Source organism: Drosophila elegans, unplaced genomic scaffold, assembly GCF_018152505.1.
Source record: "Drosophila elegans isolate 14027-0461.03 unplaced genomic scaffold, ASM1815250v1 contig_814, whole genome shotgun sequence".
NCBI lineage: Eukaryota > Metazoa > Arthropoda > Insecta > Diptera > Drosophilidae > Drosophila > Drosophila elegans.
The window spans coordinates 18739996-18755124 of record NW_024546167.1 but is presented as its reverse complement, the minus strand read 5'-3'; the positions used below and the strand labels follow the sequence as shown (position 1 = coordinate 18755124).

Here is a 15129-nt window from a genome sequence, read left to right as displayed (position 1 = left end):
ATCGTCATCAAGAAGCAAAAGAACAGGACAGTTTGGAGAGATCGGGACAAGGACGAGGCCAAAACTGCATTAAGTTGCCCCCTGCTTCAAATCGAGCAGAGCTCACTGCTTGGTAGCCACAAAACTTGACAAATACACTGCCGCATTAATAAAAAATAAGTACTTCAAAATGTTTCCCATTATATTTTCCCTAAACTACATTAAATTCAATACCAAAAAGAATAAAATACCATAAGCATAAGAACATTATGCTTAATAAACGTAGTTTAATAAATAAATTGTAAAATTTAATAATGAATTGTAATTTTCATTAGTAAATCAAACTGAACACTATAAAGCTAAGCTTTTAAATATTTATTTAAGAAACAGCTAAGATTGCTTATCGTATTTTTTTTTGTAATGCATTAATTAGTATAATAATTACATAAAGTAACAATTTTTAGTTCATTTTCAATTTAATTGCTTATCATAAAATCCAATTAAACACTACAAAACTAATAACTTTAATAATATTTTAGGAAATCGGAATTACAACATATTGCCTCATATATATAAAATACAGAATTAGTATGGTGTTTACATGAAATAAAAATTTTAAATGAAATAATTAAATAATTATAATAGCAGGCAATGAAAATATACTAAGCCAAAGATTATTTCTATAATTCGCTCAGTGCTTCGGCGATGTCCTTGCCTCAGAACACAACATCGTTATTATCGCACTGAGCGCTGTAAAGTACCGAATAATCTACAGGATAATGAGCATGAATGAACAAGAACGTTTTTTTTCTATTTTTTTATAATTTTTTTTGTTTTGAATGGATATACCAAATACGCTCTGAAGTGAATGCTGAATGGCAGTTGGAGGGGAGAGCACTCAACTAAAGCCAAAGCAAGCCAAATCTGTTGAGAGCTCACTGAATGCTTACTTCGGGCCAAACAAATTATAGTAAAATATATAAGAAATAATCAAGTAGGAAACTTCTGTAAGATACATAATACATATAATATAAAAGAACATTTAAGACACAGATTAATAAACTTTTTATTAACTTTACTACAATTAGTGGACAAGGGAAATATAGCCTAGGTGAATTACCTTTGAAAGTTTAATATTGTATGACTATAGAGATCGATCACAAAACCATTTCATTAAAAAGAAACCCTACACTAACGAATTTCATTTAAGGACTTTTTCCAAAACATTTATACCCATTATTTTAACTTACCTTCTTTTTCATTTTTTAATTAAAGCTGAAACTAGTGGCTGTAAACAACGTAATTTCACATGACTTACCTTTACTTCTAGCACTTAATGCCAAATGTTTTATGCCATTCAAAAAGTGCACAAGCAAACTGGGAAGCCCATTTTCCTCCACTACTTAGCTTTTGCTCATGAATTTAATTTTATATTTCTCATATTTACATGGAATATTTATGGTGCAATATGCAGAGACACTACTAGAGGAGAAGTGCCAACTTTTTGCCATTTTGTCAACGTTTTTCATGATTTTTCCATATTTATTTTACTGTTTTTTTTGTTTGTTTATTTTTGTGTGAGCAGCAAACCAGAACGAGGAGTTCATTAGTTTTCAACTGTGTTCGGCTGAAGCTATTTCTACTTTGCTGTAGTACTAATAGTATGTGTGGCCAGAAGCATCAAAGCATCGTTCCGGGCCATCAGCTAGGACTCCTGTTCCTTTCAGGACCTGCTCCTCCTTTACTTTTCCATTTCCCAGGCGCCTTCTGCTTTTCTCGTGGCACAATAATGTGAACAGACTGCCGCTGCTGCTGCCACTGGATTTTGTAATGAAAAGTTGTGGCAACTTGTTGTACGTCATGATTTGCACCCACATCCCCCCATACCCTTCTCTATTTCCATTTCCATTGGGCGCCTACAAATGACCTCTTGCACTTTTTTAGTTTCGCCCGGAAAGTTACACATGCTGATACCGATACGGATGCAAGAGAAAGTATTTTAAAGTTGAAACATTTCGAAAATGAAACATTTCTCATTAATTAACAGAGCTGCAGTCACAAAATTTTGGGCTAAAAGAATTTTTGGGATATATGTGCCAGGTATGTAGAAAGCAAAGAATATTAAAAACATTCGTAGCAATTAAGAATAGTAAATAATTAATTTCTTACTTTCTGACATAAGAAAGAAAATTCCTAAGAAATAAGTATGCGCGTATCATATCAGTATCATATTTCAATAATTATGAAATTTTTGAGAACTATTTATAAAAACATATACATTGAAAATACCTATTCTAAAATTTAGTTTATATTTGCATCCAAAAGTTGTAATTTCAGGAGATAATTAATAAACAATAAATTGCAGATATAAATATAAAAATGAAATCATAAGTTTCATGTTAATGACGAAAAAAGAGACAGAGAAAACACACCATATCATATGTGTGCCATCCTGAGTGATTTTTCATGTTTCTTAATCACTTTCATGTATTTCCTTGCTTCACCATAAACGAAGGAACCAAGATGAAGCCATAGATATGTTAAGTACTCTGCATCCGGAAAAAATGTGACTGACAAACGCATTAAGCGTACAATGCCAACAAATCAATAAGTAATGCGAATTTGACAACCTTTTCGAGGGGAAGTGGGTATCGGAATCTGTTGAGTTGGCAACTCCCATGGAACAGCGCTTAGATACAGACCCGAAAGACACAGCTTTAACTGAGCCCCAGAGTTTCTTTGCGACTTGTTTCACTTTGCTTTCGATTGAAAAAGTTTCGCCAATTCTCAGCTCAGTAAAGTTCTGTTCCGCGGATGTGCAGTCAAAAGTTGGGATGCGATTCAAATGAAGTTGTAAATACTTCGGCTAGTTCACAGGAAGTGAGTTCGGCTTGCAGTGGCCTGGAAATTTTACAGTCATTCAATATCGAATCATAAATTTGAAGCTACCGCATTGCATCATTGGACAAATTGCTGAAGCAACAGCAGCCACTAAAATTGGTGAAACTACTCAATGGGACACACACGTGCTACTGCCCCTTTTTTTAAACAGTTGAGGACATCCATTTACTTTTATTTTCCTCCATGTTCTTAGCTATGTTTTGGGGGGTTTGGCGAAGAAAAAGGGTTGCTCTTTAAAAAAAAGTACAAAAATGTAGCCAAATAAAGTGTTATGTGAGGTTTAACATCCTATAATTTAGAAAATTGCAAAAAATAAAAAAATAGAAAAAACAGAAATACTTTAAATTAATTATTTTATAAAAATCGAAAAAAGACCAACAGGTAATTATGAAATCGAAAAAAATGATTGCAAAAGATTGGGTAAGACGTGTATTTTTTTAATAATATTAGTTTAAAAACAAACCTGTCAACAAGTAAGATAAAATAACTGCAAGCAAATATTATGAATGTTTTTAAGAATTTCTAAAAAGTTTGAGTGCATTGTTCTTTACTTATGTAGTCATTAATTATTTGTTAATTTATTGTGACTGGCGCATTAATATAAAAGTATTCTACTTGTAACGCCAGAATAACGAAGATATGCTAAATTTGTTTCAATTGCTAGGTACCAGAGAAAACAAAAAAAAAAGAAAACATTTTCGTCCTCTTTCTCTGTTTGCCGCACATCCGCACATCGATAAACTCAAACCTTTGACTGGCGATTCAATTCAATTGATTCAATTGGGATTGTATCGGGCTTCGTTTTATGCTCGTTTTGGCCAACACATATTACGAGTTGAGTTTGAACTACATCCCCGTCCCAAGATCCTCATTTATCTGTTGCCAAAATGGTTCAAGGGTCTATTTTACGTGTTTGTGGGCCATTTTCCCGAGACGTAATTTTCGACGGGTGTTACATTTTTATTTTTCAGTTTTTTGGTGACCGCTTTTACGAGCCGATAATGTTATTGGCGCTGAAACTTTATGAATGGACCATTTTCATTTGGCCAGGATATTTGATATTTTCCCTATGACTTGTGCAATTTGCATAAGAAATTGTGTCACGACTAGTTCGCTACACTTCATTCCGTTTCTTTTGTGCATATTTCAGTTGGGTTTTCGGTGGCTAAAGTGGAAAGTGGAGCGGAATACGCTTTGGATCGACTGGAATTTTTGCTCATTTCTGGCTTGGCCTTTTCTTGCCGGTTCATCTGCTCCTTTCCTCGGGATTCCTTTGTCTGCAGGACAAAATATTTTGCGATTTTGTGGATGGTTCGTACAGTGGTTTGGGAATAAATGGCCATCAAAGAGGAACGGGATGGTATGTGGCCGGAATTTGATATGTGTGTTCATGATGAAAAGCTGTTTGTTGGATCAGGTAAACACGAAGTAAGTTTGTTGGGAATTTTTGGTTTTATATCAATTTGAACAAGTAAATATTTATAAACAAAAAACCCTAAAAACGATTTTTAAAAAGTTTATTTGTTGTTTATTAGCAAACTAATTAAAAGTATTCATAATTCACAATTAATGTTTTAAAAAAGCCCTAGATACTCCCAAAAAAAAGTTTTTTTCCAAACGCAAAAAGTATTTAAGAATTGTTTAGCAATCAAAAACCATCAAAAAACTTTTCTTAAGAACCTGCTGAATTTGACTATTGTTTTGCCTCTATTATTCTAAGGTAAACAACAACACAAGTCGGATGCCAAAACTTTGCTCGGTACTTAACCCTCACGAACCACAGTGCCTCAAAGTACATGCAGCCTCATGTGTGGGTGTAGGTGTACTTCTGTGGGTGACTGTCAGCATCGTCTGCACTTTGACACTCGCACAGAGTTGCATTCCTGCCATTGAGCTATTTTGCTCGAGTGGCAGCCGAAAAAGTTTCGAGCCAAAAAATAAAAAACTTTCCGTCGAAGGGGAAAACTTCTGCGGATGGCGAAAAACTTTTTGTTCTGTTTGATGCTGCTTCGGATTAATATTTTCTTTGCCTCTGCCTCTCGTTTCTATTTTTTAGTGCATTCCTCCGCTTTCTTGCCTTGTTACTTATTTGTTGTTTCGTTCCTGGTACTTGAAATGCAATTTCTAAGAAAAATTCCTCTCAAGAGTATCAAAATACACAAAGACGTGCTGCTTTTGTTTTGTTTTTTGTATGATTTTTGCTTTTGAAGTCCATAGAACGTCCGTTTAGATTAGGTTTTTATTTTAATATGAACAATCTAATATAATCAAGCTTTTAAAATAAAAGACATTTTTTGAAAGACTTAAAATTATTAAAATATAATAATAATAATATATTAAACCAATTTTTGTTAAAATAATTTTAGTAATATCAAATAACTGACACTTTTTTTTCGCGTGAGATTATTTTTTTTTATAAAAATTAATAAAAATGTTTGTCTTTATACAGTTTTGTTTCGGAATGTTTTAAACTAGTTAATTAAATACAAAATATTGCGAGTAAGGCCCTTGAAAGTACCAAATGCATTGTTTTGCAAGTTAACATACCTCATACCATCGTCCTCCGTTTTCAGATCCTTTCCCTCCGCAAAGGATACCAACCGCGTCAACCAAGGAGCGAAATTTTAAATGGCGCACTAAATAACTGAAACACACCCACACAACATGCAGAAATTTGCATGCTTACAGCTTCTCTTCCGGGTAAGGAAAATTAAAGGATATAGTCAAGTGTTGCGACTAGTTAATTCTTACTCTATTTTATATTTAATATTTATATTTAAGAAATAATATAAAATTTTAGAAGAAAATGAAACATCATTTTGTGAAACTTCCGATGGAAACTTTAGAAAAATAAATGCTAATAATAATGATATAAAAAGTATAAAGCTTAAAGAACTACGAATATGTTATTGTTCAAGAGCAAAGTTTATTTGCCCTAAAAACCTATTGTTTACTAACAATCCTTGAGTTTCATATGAGAAATTTGTCAAAACTTGTTTTGCTGCTAATCCTCCTTAACGACTAGTGGGTATAAGCAGAACTTACTGCTGGGAATACAATTTACGCTTTGCCAGAAATTTTTCATGTGGCTTGTAGCTGCCGTTGTCGAAACTTTTTATGGCCTCCGCAGAACCCAACAAATGCTCTGTTTTTGTTTTCTTCAGTTTTAACCACCCACAAGTGTGTGCAGCCTGCATAAAATTTGCATTTGGCTGACAAAAGTTCTCCAAAATAATTAAATGAGGCACACTAGAATACTAAACTTGCAGGTAAATAAGATACCTGACATGCATAAATTTATGTATTGTATATAATATTTTCCAAGACATTTACCATAAGCTAATGATCACATTTCTCATGAAAGCAAAAATCCAAGGAGTGTGAGAATTTATATTTTGAGAGCCCGAGCTTAAGGTTTGATTCCACCTATTCATTTGGATAACAAATTTGTGAACATCATCGAAAGTTAAATCACCATCATATTGGCGAACTTTGTATCCGTTTTCAAACCATATTAAATTCGGTTCGTAGCGTAATTCGTAGTCGTTGCACAAAACTTTTGCGAAAACACAGTTTAATTCGGCAAAACAAATATTTCTCTTGGATTTGAATGATTGTGCCAAGTCAGTCCAGATACTCTCAAAATCATGGCAGTCAATGCAATTGGGATCATAAAACTTGACAAAGAATATTCCTTTTTCCGTGGTGTCGTAGAAAATTTCTGGAGTCAGTTCAAAAACCCTGCCGGGAGTACAATCATCAAGGGATCTTTGATTTATCTTCGAGTACTGGGTAACTGCGGTTATATTTCCTGAAGGTTTTTCTGAGTTAACTCTAAAAACTATTGTTGCTATTAACAAATATTGAATTAAATTTATACCCATTTTTTTTTTGGCAATTTTCTCAATGATAATTTATAAATTCAATTTATAAATTGAAGGTTGATTCTTTATGAAATAAATATATAGCTTTTTCTATAAGATTTTCCATTTGCTCTTAAACCAATTGCTGTTATAAATATTAAATCAAATTGTTGGGCATTTGTTTTAGCAATTTTCTCAAAGATAATTTGGAACTACTTAACTAAAAAAATACTGATATTTTTATTTTTTAATTAAATCATATTAAGATCTTCAGCAATAAAAAATGCATAAACTTTTTTGTTTCTAATTTTTATTTCTTCAAAAAATTGATAGACTTATAAAGTTGGTTCGGCTTATTGAGTTTTAAAAACTTGAGGAATTTTGCTTACAATCTAATTTCACATGCTCAGAGTATGTAAGAATAGTTGGGTGTTTATATGATATACGAAAGGATTTAAGTAAAGAGTTTAAGGTTCCATAAAGTCTAAGTTTAGAGCCATTGGCCGGTCTCGAGTTTTCGGGGATCGATGTTCAGGCCGAGTTTCTCCAGTTTGCGCACCTTTCTCATCTGTTTGGTCAACCGTCGCTTGAAGTTGATCTCCTGGTTGAGATTCATGATCTCCATGGTGTCGTACTGCCGGATATTCTTGATCGTCTGCAGAATCAGATTGTCCGTGAGATGAAGTTTAATGGTGGACATCTTCATGAATGGAGCATCACGTCGTCGCAATTCCTCCCTGTAGGCGAATAGAGTATAATGCAGCGATGGTAGCGAAGGCAAAGGACGCTCCAGTTGTGGAAAAAGTATCTCGGCCATTGAATAGATTCTCTAGAAGTTACTAAACGTATCTGAGAGATAGATCTGAGTGCTGCGGAAAGATCTGTTCGCTTTGAGTGTCCAGAGTGCAGTGCTGTCTGAGGTCAGTGGTTTTTGCTTTTTATACTATTACACTCGGCTACCTGCTCCTGTTTACGAGGAAATCTCTGAAATTCCAGATTTCAAGGCAGCTGGCGCTAGATCATTTTCCTACCTGCTGCGACAGCTGCAAGTGACGTTTTATGTTGAGCACGCGATTATCCTGGAATTTCCTCATCCTGCAAAAATGTATTATGCAGTTCATGTACAGTCTGACTTCGATAAATGTGCTCAAAATAATATATATAAAAAAAGGAAAATATTTCAATCCAATTGACTTAAAAACATTTAGTTTTATAGAGTCTTTTATAAGTGATTCATACTAATTTTAATGTATAATCCATTTGGTGGTTTTTCATATCAACATTACATTTCAAATGTTAAAGAAAAATTATATATATTTGTGACTTTTTTATATATAATTTTTATAATATAATATTAATTATAGTTTTAAGAATATACAATACCTATATCTCATAAAGAGCTTAAACTCGTTCGCATTTATAATGGCATATATTTGGGTTAAAGAGATTCGGAGTTCATAAGAATTTCGCCTGTTTTCGGTGCTCAAATTTTAATGAGCCCGTGACCTAGAAAACAAGTGCAGGACAGGCAGAAATAATTTTTTTCTCCATTCATTCCATTCGTTTTTGGCGTAATTTTACGGCCATTTGAAATTGTTTTCCTTTACGTTCGTTTGAGTCGAGTCCTGCCGCCTGCACTCGCAATTAAAATAAATTGCATTCACTCAAAGGATTGACGACAACTGAGGGTTGCATTGCCGTGTGAGGACCGGTCAAAGGTTCAACTCGAAAAATATTAAACAGAATTCCACTTGTATGCATTTAATTAACATTAACTTGCTCGTAAACCGTCGAGAGTCAACAGCGAAATATAAGCAATGGAAATCTCATTTATTAAAGAGATTTTATAATTTATTTGGATTACTCTTTTTACGTTGAAATTTTAATTATATAAATTTAACATGTTTATTTTTAAACTGTACCAATTCGACAGCGTTTTATTTTGGACCAATTTTGTTAAGGTAAAATGATCATGTTTTTGTTTATTGACATTATTTAGTAAAATGGTATCTTCCCAATAAACATTCAAATTTACACTTCCACTAAAAAACACAAATCTGTCGTCAAATTATTGCCATTTTATATTACGAGCTTGTAAATTGGGCCAACATGTTATCTATAACAACAAATATGGCCATTTAATTAGAACGAGTATTTCAATTACGCCAGTGTCAAAGCCACAAACTGAACTGCAAATGTTGTCACCGAGAAGCTAGCTAATTAAATTGGAGAATATTATTTATAATTTTAATATTTCGGGGCTTTGCATACCATATTTAGTGGTTTGGTTTGCTTATGCCAAATTTAGAAGACCTCGCAATGACCAATAACTAATGAGACTTCCTTTGTGCACGCGTAATTCAATTATTTGGATAACCATTGCAACGTTGTGCATGAATAAGGTAATTTTTTCAGCAACTGTGGATAGTCAATGTGGACAGGTCAATAATTCTACATATTTATAAGGGTTTGTAAGTAAAAAGTTCGGAATTTAAAGGTTGAAGGTTCTGAATAAAGTATGTGTGAAATAAGTACTCATTGAAACTATTCAAAACAAAGTATTATATTTGGACTGATTAAGTATTATAACCAAGTTTTCAGCAAAATTTGTGGGTATGAAGATAAATTTAAAACATGCAAAAGAAAAATTAAAAAAAGTTTAACAAGTAATGCCGGAAAAATTCCATATGGTAGTATGTTTTACATATTATAAACTGTTTTTTTTTACCATATAGGCAAACTTAAAAAAAAACCATGTGAGACAACCTTAACAGACTTGTGCCTTATAAAAGCAGTCGTTTCCGGACTAACCTTGTATTCGGAAGCAGCCACGGACAAGATGATAAATAAATGGTTTCCCCGCATCAAGGCAAAGCCCTTAAGTGAAGTGGTAAAATCGCGAGATGCCTTTATCTACTTGGATAGGGCTATGTGGACCTTTGGCTGGACACAACCCGAAGATAAAAGGTGAAAAAAGCCACTTGATTAATCAGTCAGTTGAGTAAAATGTGTTTTATTCAAAGGTGGACATTGGTTTACTCTATTTGGAAACTTATTGCGAACCTGTTGATACAAATCCTTCTGCCGATATCGATGGTCGTGGAATATGTTCGCGGATTTAAGAGCTTCTCGGCGAATGAGTTCCTCAGTTCCCTTGAGATTGGCGTTAATATCTATGGGTCCTCCTTTAAGTGCACCTATACCTTCCTCGGTTACAAGAAGCTCCAGAGGGCCAAAAGGATTCTGGATCAACTGGACGAGAGCTGTGTTTGCGATGAGGAGAAGCTCACTGTTCGTCGTTATGTGGCCTTGGGCAATTTGTTCTACGTTATGTACCACGTAATGTACTCGGGCTTTGTGGTCATTAACTTTGTGGGCTACTTGCTGAAGGGTCGTCATGCGTGGCGCATGTATATCCCGCTGCTAAAGCCCGAGGATCACTTCCTATCTACCAGCATTGCGGAATTCCTACTGATGATCACTGTGGTGACCATGGATCAGTGCACTGACGTCTGTGCCTTGGTCTACATGCTGCTCGCTCGATGCCACATCGTTTTGCTTAAGGATCGGTTGAGAAACCTCCGATCTGATCCAGAAAAAACCGAGGATGAGTACTTGCAGCAGCTGACCCAATGCGTTCAAGATCATCGTTTCATATTGGAGTAAGCTAATTGTGTCGGCATAAAATCTAAAATTATATTTTTATATATTTTCAAAGCTATATCAACGCCGTGCGACCCGTATTCTCGGGCACTATTTTCGTTCAGTTCTTATTGATTGGAGTGGTTTTGGGTCTCGCAATGATCAATATAATGTTCTTCTCAACATTTTGGACCGGACTGGGAACATTTCTCTTCATGATGGACGTTTGCAGCGAGACTTTTCCCCTCTGCTATCTGTGCGATTTGATGATATTGGATTGCCAGGACCTCTCCAACTGCATATTCCATTCGAATTGGCTGACCGCCAGCCGTTGCTATAAGTCCACTTTGGTATACTTTCTTCAAAATCTTCAACAGCCCATTACTCTCACTGCTGGTGGAGTGTTTCCCATTTGCATGCGAACCAATTTGTCGGTAGGTTCGATCTATACGTATAAACTGCAGAGTTAAATTCTGTATTCTGTGTTTATTTAAAGATGGTGAAGTTGGCATTCTCGGTGGTTACTGTTATACAACAATTCAATCTGGCTGAGAAGTTCCAATAAGAGAAACGGGAATATAAGGATTAATTAAAATGCTTAAGGCAATTAAATAGTTAGTTTCACAATTAAAAGTTGTTAATGCACTCAGTAAAAATATGAAATCCTGTAGCTATCCAACTTATTGGTTAATTAAGAAAACTTGGCCAAGCCTTTAACTCTCAGTTAAGCTTCTCAATGCAGAATGTGATAAAATTTAAAAATCCGTCGCTTCATCGGCGGCCAACAAAGAAACGTAAAATATTTCGGTTAATTAACAGAACTGAACTGAACTGACAAAAGATTCTAGGGCACATTGATGGTTTGTCTTCTGCGAATGCATTTAATTTGCATGTGTGTGGCGGTCCTTTTGTCTACCGCTGTGTGTATGTGTGTGGAGGTCCTTTTGTGTGCGTCTGTCCTCAACGCCAATGAGTCAATATTATTACGGTGGCCGCTTCACGCTGTTCGGGAAATCGGCAAATGCAAAATGAGAGTCGGCCGCAAAGCGCTGGCAAAAATGCTTTCAATTAATTAAACACCCGAAAAGCAAGGATATAACGAGTATAACGAGAATGTGCTGTGCAAAGAGTGCTAAAGAAGAATATTTGGGTGAGGGAAACCCGCAGCCAATCACTCGCAATACATTCCAAACAATTATATTTTAATATTTTTTTAATTTTAGCTACTTTTGTTCAAATTTCCGAATGTCTCTCAGAAACTTTTAAATATTTTAAAATGTGTTATTCAAAAAGTTTTTGTGTAATTGAAGAAGTATATTTTTTGGTAGAAATTTAATTCAGAACTGAACTTGTTAAGCCCAACAGTTTATTCTTAACATTTTTATTTTGTTTATAGATAGTTTCTTGGAGTATACATTTTTTCTGGCTTTAATTTGATTTGTGCATATTATCCACAAATATTTCTCACAGTAGGTTAAAGAAGAATTTAAAGTGTGCTAAAAATTCCACAAAAAGTACAATTTAAAATTGAAACACTATCTTTTTGGGCAGTGCTGTCTGCGGCATGCAACTCATTAATAACACAGATAATGTGTTTGGCGGCAATCATTTTTCGGTTGCATGACATCGCGGTGACGCTGATTAACACCGCCAATGGGCAACGCAGTAAAACGCAGTGACAGGCGAAAAGGCAATGATAGTGGGCGGGAAACAGGCGACTTTGGTTCGGCATCGCACAATGAAGCTATACATGTGAATTAATGTCGATTTTGGTAATGTTTTACTCGGTTAATGACGTGTTAAGGTCGTGCTCGTTGAACGATTGAAAAGGGATTATGGTTGCTCTGGAATGCTGCATTTCATAATTGCATTCGGGTGAAAAGTAAATTGCGGTGGATTTAATTGACAACTGAGTTGTGCAAAAAATTAAAGTATTGAAAATTATGAGTGAAACAAAATTGACTTTTAAGGCTTAAGCATAGATTTTGCAAACACAAAGTTTAACAGAATTTAGCAAGACATTTATTTATTTATGGTGAGTTTTGCAAGCCTTGAAAAGTTTTAACAAATAAAAAGCACCTGTTTTAGCTAAAACAAAAACCGTCAAGTCATGAACTACTACCATGACACAGTTTTTGCCATATAAAAAGCGATTGTCGCCGGACTCAATTCACATTCAAGAAGCAACCACGGACAAGATGTTAAGTAAACTATTTCCCTTCATTAAGGAAAAGCCATTGAGTGAACGGGCTCAATCTCGAGATGCCTTCATTTACTTGGATTGGGCTGTGTGGTCCTTCGGCTGGACAAAGCCTGCTGATAAAAGGTAAATTGTCATTAATAGATAAATCTATTTAAAATGTTTCTTAAAATTTAATAAATCTATCGATTAAAAGAAAATTAAGCGATAAAAATATGTATAAGTTGACAAATAGGAAAGTTTCAAAGAAAAATAGTTTGTCTAGAAGTATGCAGTGGAAATATAGAACATAATAAATCTATTGGACTTCCGCACTGACAAAATATTGCATATTGTATGTTGCATAATTTTAGCCCCTTATATAAATTATTTTATCAGTTATATTTGATTTTAAAAACAAACAATTAAATTGAAACAACATATTCAGGGTGCCACATAACCCACAAGGGGGTTTGATATAATCTATAAAGGTGATTTTTGATGTAGACCAAACAGACTTCAAGACAACAAATATATGGTTGCATACTTTTAGATACTTTTATAACTAACAACAAAATCCCAGTGAAATCTGTGGCTCCCCCTAGTTTATATATAACTTTTTACTACTTTTAAAGGTGGAGCCTTGTGTACAATCTGTGGGCCGCTTTTATGGTAGGTTTGATATTAATCTTTCTGCCGCTATCAATGGGTTTCGAGTACGTTCAGCGATTCAAGAGCTTCTCGGCGGGCGAGTTCTTGAGTTCGCTCGAGATTGGGGTGGACGTCTTCGGCAACTCCTTCAAGTGTGCTTTCACCATGATTGGCTACAGGAAAATGGAGGAGGCCAAGCGACTACTGAATCGGCTGGACGAGAGATGTGTTCAAGCTGCGGAAAGGGCCACTGCTCATCGCTGTGTGGCCTGGGGAAATCGTGTCTATGTTGTGTATCACATTTTCTACTACAGCTTTGTGCTGATGAACTTTCCGTATTTTCTACTGAAAGGACGACACGCCTGGCGTATGTACTTTCCCCTGATCAACACCGATCAGCATTTTCTGCTCTCCAGCATCGCGGAGTGTATCCTTATGGCGGAGTGCATCTTCATGAATCTGTGCACGGATGTGTGTCCCCTAATCTCGATGCTAATGGCTCGATGTCACATAACCCTGCTTAAGGATCGGCTGAGAAATCTGCGCTCAGAGCCAGGAAAAACTGAGGATGAGTACTTGGAGGAGCTGACTAAATGCATCCAGGATCATCGTTTGATATTGGAGTAAGTCGAAAGTAAAATTGAGTCTCCAAAAATAAATAATTTCAGCACTTTGAAATTGTAAAAAATATATCATAATTGTCCTTAATAAATTATAAGAGTTGCCAATCCCTTAGCTATGTCAACGCATTGCGACCCGTATTTTCGGGCACAATTTTTGTGCAGTTCCTACTAATCGGTACTGTTTTGGGCCTCTCGATGATCAACCTAATGTTTTTCTCAACCTTTTGGACGGGACTGGCCACGTGTCTCTTTATGTTTGATGTGTCTATGGAGACCTTTCCCTTTTGCTATTTGTGCAATGTGATCATCGATGATTGCCAGGACCTGGCCGACTGTCTATTCCATTCGAATTGGGTGTCCGCCGACCGTCGCTATAAGACCACTTTGGTATACTTTCTTCAAAACCTTCAGAACCCCATTACTTTGACGGCTGGCGGAGTGTTTCCTATTTGTATGAATACAAATTTAGCTGTGAGTTTGATGTACATTCACTGAAGTACGTAATGTGATTTATTGATTTTTTAAAGATGATGAAGTTGGCTTTTTCTGTGGTTACCCTTATAAAGCAATTCAATCTGGCCGAGAAGTTTCAATAAGATTTGGAAAAAAAAAGAAAGTTAATTGTCAAACACACTTGGTGTTAATATTTCGATTCGACAATCGGAATGTTTTTAATAGAACTATGCAAATATTAAGCTCTCAAGCATAATTGTCAGTAGTAGAAAAATAAAACCAATTAAGTAGCGCGCATGAAATAATGTAGAACTATGCAAACTTTGTTGTTAATAAATAATAAAAACTGTTATGCACTGCACTGAAAAGAAAAAAGAAAATTTATTTCCAATAATAAGACTATTTGTGGATGGTAAATTTCGGTTGGGAAATCAAAAAAGCAATTTTAAAACAAAAAAATTAAATTTATGGTACTGTATTACACAATTTCTCTGACTCGCGGCACTTTTACTCCAATTCATAAAGATAACTACTGTTCTTTAACTGCATCCCAGCAATAAATGTGTTAAGCAAAGGGTTAAAAATAAAAGCACTATCGCTTCCCGCATTAATTCACTTCGTTCCGTAAGCCCGACAATAAAGCGCGACTTAAAGTTGGGTGGTCAGTAAATCTAGTGCAGCCATCTCTTTCGCCCGGAGCGAGCTGTCTCTTTCGCGCCGCTGTCCACTTAATAAAGTGCAAACAGGCAAGTGATTATTTCACAGCTATTGTTCGAAAAAGGATGCGGGCAGGACGAACCAGGGGCGTAGTTTGGGGGCGTGGGCCAACAAAGGGATT

General features: G+C 35.3%; 4 protein-coding genes across 4 annotated transcripts; 2 read left to right on the top strand and 2 right to left on the bottom strand.

The window, feature by feature from the left end:
• Positions 1 to 6138: 6138 nt before the first annotated feature.
• On the bottom strand, positions 6139 to 6777 carry LOC108147894 (thioredoxin domain-containing protein 5). The gene has a single exon (XM_017274655.2). It carries the CDS (start codon positions 6762 to 6764, stop codon positions 6210 to 6212), a length of 555 nt encoding a protein of 184 aa, XP_017130144.1. The 5' UTR covers positions 6765 to 6777; the 3' UTR covers positions 6139 to 6209.
• Positions 6778 to 7099: 322 nt separating this feature from the next.
• On the bottom strand, positions 7100 to 7638 carry LOC108147899. The gene has a single exon (XM_017274660.1). It carries the CDS (start codon positions 7558 to 7560, stop codon positions 7234 to 7236), a length of 327 nt encoding a protein of 108 aa, XP_017130149.1. The 5' UTR covers positions 7561 to 7638; the 3' UTR covers positions 7100 to 7233.
• A 1944-nt stretch (positions 7639 to 9582) lies between these two features.
• LOC108147886 (odorant receptor 22a-like) lies at positions 9583 to 10950 on the top strand. The gene is made up of 4 exons (XM_017274645.1): positions 9583 to 9710; positions 9767 to 10405; positions 10462 to 10819; positions 10882 to 10950. The coding sequence occupies exons 1-4, from the start codon at positions 9583 to 9585 to the stop codon at positions 10948 to 10950; spliced, it is 1194 nt and encodes a 397-aa protein (XP_017130134.1).
• Positions 10951 to 12583: 1633 nt separating this feature from the next.
• Positions 12584 to 14434, top strand: LOC108147936 (odorant receptor 22a-like). The gene is made up of 4 exons (XM_017274721.1): positions 12584 to 12711; positions 13200 to 13838; positions 13952 to 14309; positions 14366 to 14434. Exons 1-4 carry the CDS (start codon positions 12584 to 12586, stop codon positions 14432 to 14434), a joined length of 1194 nt encoding a protein of 397 aa, XP_017130210.1.
• The last annotated feature ends 695 nt before the right edge of the window (positions 14435 to 15129 follow it).

Excerpts from the sequence above, each read along its gene's own strand:
- LOC108147894 (XM_017274655.2), bottom strand. The coding sequence starts at position 6,764 with ATGGGTATAAATTTAATTCAATATTTGTTAATAGCAACAATAGTTTTT.
- LOC108147899 (XM_017274660.1), bottom strand. The coding sequence starts at position 7,560 with ATGGCCGAGATACTTTTTCCACAACTGGAGCGTCCTTTGCCTTCGCTA.
- LOC108147886 (XM_017274645.1), top strand. The coding sequence starts at position 9,583 with ATGATAAATAAATGGTTTCCCCGCATCAAGGCAAAGCCCTTAAGTGAA. Across the intron at positions 10,406-10,461 it reads GATCATCGTTTCATATTGGA|CTATATCAACGCCGTGCGAC; the intron begins GTAAGCTAATTG and ends ATATTTTCAAAG. Across the intron at positions 10,820-10,881 it reads GCATGCGAACCAATTTGTCG|ATGGTGAAGTTGGCATTCTC; the intron begins GTAGGTTCGATC and ends GTTTATTTAAAG.
- LOC108147936 (XM_017274721.1), top strand. The coding sequence starts at position 12,584 with ATGTTAAGTAAACTATTTCCCTTCATTAAGGAAAAGCCATTGAGTGAA. Across the intron at positions 13,839-13,951 it reads GATCATCGTTTGATATTGGA|CTATGTCAACGCATTGCGAC; the intron begins GTAAGTCGAAAG and ends CCAATCCCTTAG. Across the intron at positions 14,310-14,365 it reads GTATGAATACAAATTTAGCT|ATGATGAAGTTGGCTTTTTC; the intron begins GTGAGTTTGATG and ends GATTTTTTAAAG.